Source organism: Meriones unguiculatus, chromosome 19 (assembly GCF_030254825.1).
Source record: "Meriones unguiculatus strain TT.TT164.6M chromosome 19, Bangor_MerUng_6.1, whole genome shotgun sequence".
Classification (NCBI taxonomy): Eukaryota; Metazoa; Chordata; class Mammalia; order Rodentia; family Muridae; genus Meriones; species Meriones unguiculatus.
The window spans coordinates 63,236,381-63,238,938 of record NC_083366.1 but is presented as its reverse complement, the minus strand read 5'-3'; the positions used below and the strand labels follow the sequence as shown (position 1 = coordinate 63,238,938).

At 69.4% G+C, this 2,558-nt stretch overlaps 1 protein-coding gene across 1 annotated transcript; it reads right to left on the bottom strand.

Moving 5' to 3' along the window:
- Positions 1 to 339: 339 nt before the first annotated feature.
- Id4 (inhibitor of DNA binding 4) lies at positions 340 to 2,320 on the bottom strand. The gene is made up of 3 exons (XM_021638169.2): positions 1,375 to 2,320; positions 1,003 to 1,061; positions 340 to 477 (listed from the first exon to the last, which is right to left on the bottom strand). The coding sequence occupies exons 1-2, from the start codon at positions 1,858 to 1,860 to the stop codon at positions 1,017 to 1,019; spliced, it is 531 nt and encodes a 176-aa protein (XP_021493844.1). The 5' UTR covers positions 1,861 to 2,320; the 3' UTR covers positions 340 to 477; positions 1,003 to 1,016.
- Positions 2,321 to 2,558: the final 238 nt, after the last annotated feature.

The window sequence follows — 2,558 nt, the reverse complement described above, 5'->3', positions numbered from 1 at the left end:
CCGGTTATAATCATCTATTTTAAACAATAGATGTAGAACAACGTATCTACAATGCTCTGGTATATTAGTAGAGAGAGCTTCAAAAACAAAAACAGTTCCCTCGCCACAATGTAACCTCTAAGGCTGGATTCACTATCGGTCTTCTACTTCGCAGTCCCGTCACACTTAAGCTTCAAAGTTTTAACTGCACCTCCAAGAGGGTGATAAAAACAACCACAGCAATGTACAATTCACAGCGGTTATAAGAGAAGAAACAAAAGAGAATACGTACGGAGAACGCTTGTGAACGTGCAAAAAGTTAAAAGTGAATCAAAGTTTTAATATTATTTCCCCCTCTCTCCTGGAATGACGAGTTGAGACAAGGTTTCTATATACGCTGAAGATTTTCTTCCCCTTTCCTCCGGTGGGTTTTTCTCTGTTTCTGCTCGGGCCCTCCCTCTGGGCTCCTGGCTCACGGGTGCTCAGGCGGCCGCACACCTGTGGAAGAGGAATGAATAGAGGGTGTGTGAACCTTCTCGCTGCAGACTAACTGGCGCCACCGACCAAACTCAAGACATGCATGATCAACAACCCAAAACAAACCGCCGGGTCGGACAACACCCGCAGCCCGGCCAAGCGCCGGGCAGGCGCCTGCGGGCTGGAGAAGGCCACGGACGCGTTCGGGGCGCTCTGCCCGCACGCTCCTTGTGGGTGTCAGGCCGCTCTGCTGGGGACGAGGGGTGGGAAGGAGGGTGGGGAGGGCTCGGGACACTGGGGATGCCCCTTGGAGGGGTGGAGGCGACCGGCAGAGGCTGCCGTCCCGGGCAGAGGGAGCGGGCTGCGCCGAGTCTCCGCAGAGTGACCCCCGGGCTGGGAAGCTTCCCGGCGCTGCCTCGCTTACGGGCGGCCGAGAAGGTGTGTGTGTGCCGGGGGGAGGGTAGGGGGTGGTTAGGCTTCGAGATGCTGGGGGGGGCGCGACCCCGGGGCTCCGCCACCCAGTCCCGGGGCCGGGCGCTCGCTCACCTGGCCAGCTCGGCTCAGCGGCACAGGATGCTGTCTCCCTGCTTGTTCACGGCGCCGGCCTGGAACGGCAAGCCGACCCCGAGGGGAGGTTAGCGTGCGCCGCCGCCGCCCGGGAGCCGTCCCGGGAAACTCGGCGGGCGCGCGGGAGTCGTCCCCAGCCCAGCCCACCCCGGGGAGGCAGGGGACGGCCCGGGGGACGCGGGGCTCCCAGTCCCAACCGCCCGCCGAGCCCGGGACCGACCACCGCCGGGCCCGGCAGGCGGCTCCGGGCGGAGACCCGAGGAGCCGCGGCCGTTCCCCGGGAGGAGGAGGAGGACCGCCCGCCCGCATCCCGCCGCCCTCTCCCCTCCCCCCGCCGCCGAGGCTCCTCACCGGGTCGGTGTTGAGCGCCGTGAGCGGCGTCCGCGCCGGCGCCCCGGGACGGGTCCCCGCCGGGTGGAGCGGCGTCGCGGGCGGCGGAGGCGGCTGCGGCTGCAGCGGCGGCGGCGGCGGCGGCGTCTGCCTCAGCAGAGCCGGGTGCGACTCCAGCGCCAGCTGCAGGTCCAGGATGTAGTCGATGACGTGCTGCAGGATCTCCACTTTGCTCACTTTCTTGTTGGGCGGGATGGTGGGCACCAGCCTGCGCAGGCGGCTGTAGCAGTCGTTCATATCGCACTGCAGGCACAGCGCCGGCTCGTCGGCCGCCGCCTCGGCCGCCTTGCAGCGCGCCGCCGCCGCCGCCGCCACCGCGGCCGCCGAGCCGCCCAGGCTGTGGCCGTGCTCCGCCAGGCAGCGCAGCGCCAGCTCCCCGCCGCCGCCGCCGCCGCAGCCCGACGGCGCCTTGCGGCCCGAGGGGCGCACCGGGCTCACCGCCTTCATCTCGCGCCTGCTGCGCCGCCCCGAGCGACGGGACCCCCGCCCGCTGCGCGCCCGGAGAGCCCCCGAGCCCCAGCCACCGACGGGACGGCTGTTCGGGGTCCGGACGGGAGGAGCTCGGCTTTCGGGGAGCGACGCTCGGCCCGAGGCAAAAAGAGAGAGGTGGATCGAGCGAGAAAAATCAGAAGCCCCGGGCGGAGGAGGAGAAAAAGTGGCCCACCCCGGCCCCCGAGCCGTCCCCTTCCGAGCTGCGACTGGGGCGGATCGCCGCCACCGCGCTCCCCTAGCCGGCGCCTCCTCCGCCTCCCGCCGCCTCCGAGTAACGACTTCCCACCGCGCCTCCCCGCTCAGCCGCGTCGCCCGGCTCGCGGCGCAGCGGTATTTGTAGGGCCGCGCGCCCCGAGGGGCGGGGCCGGCGCGCGGGCCGGGTCGCCACGAGCACCGGACGCGGTGGAGCGGGGCGCGCGGGCGGCGGCGCGGAGGGCGGGGGCGAGGGCGGGGCTCCGGGCGGCCCGAGCGCGGGGGTGGGCGGGGGCCTGGAGTGACCGGCCAATCAGGAGGCCGGTGTCACCCCGGGGGAACGGCGCTCCGGCCAATGGGAAGGGCACTTCATTCCGTCAACGCTGTGGGAGGGGGGAGCCGAGAAAACGAGGACCCGGGTGGGAGTCGGGCCAGGATGGAGAGCGCCCGAGGGAGGGAGG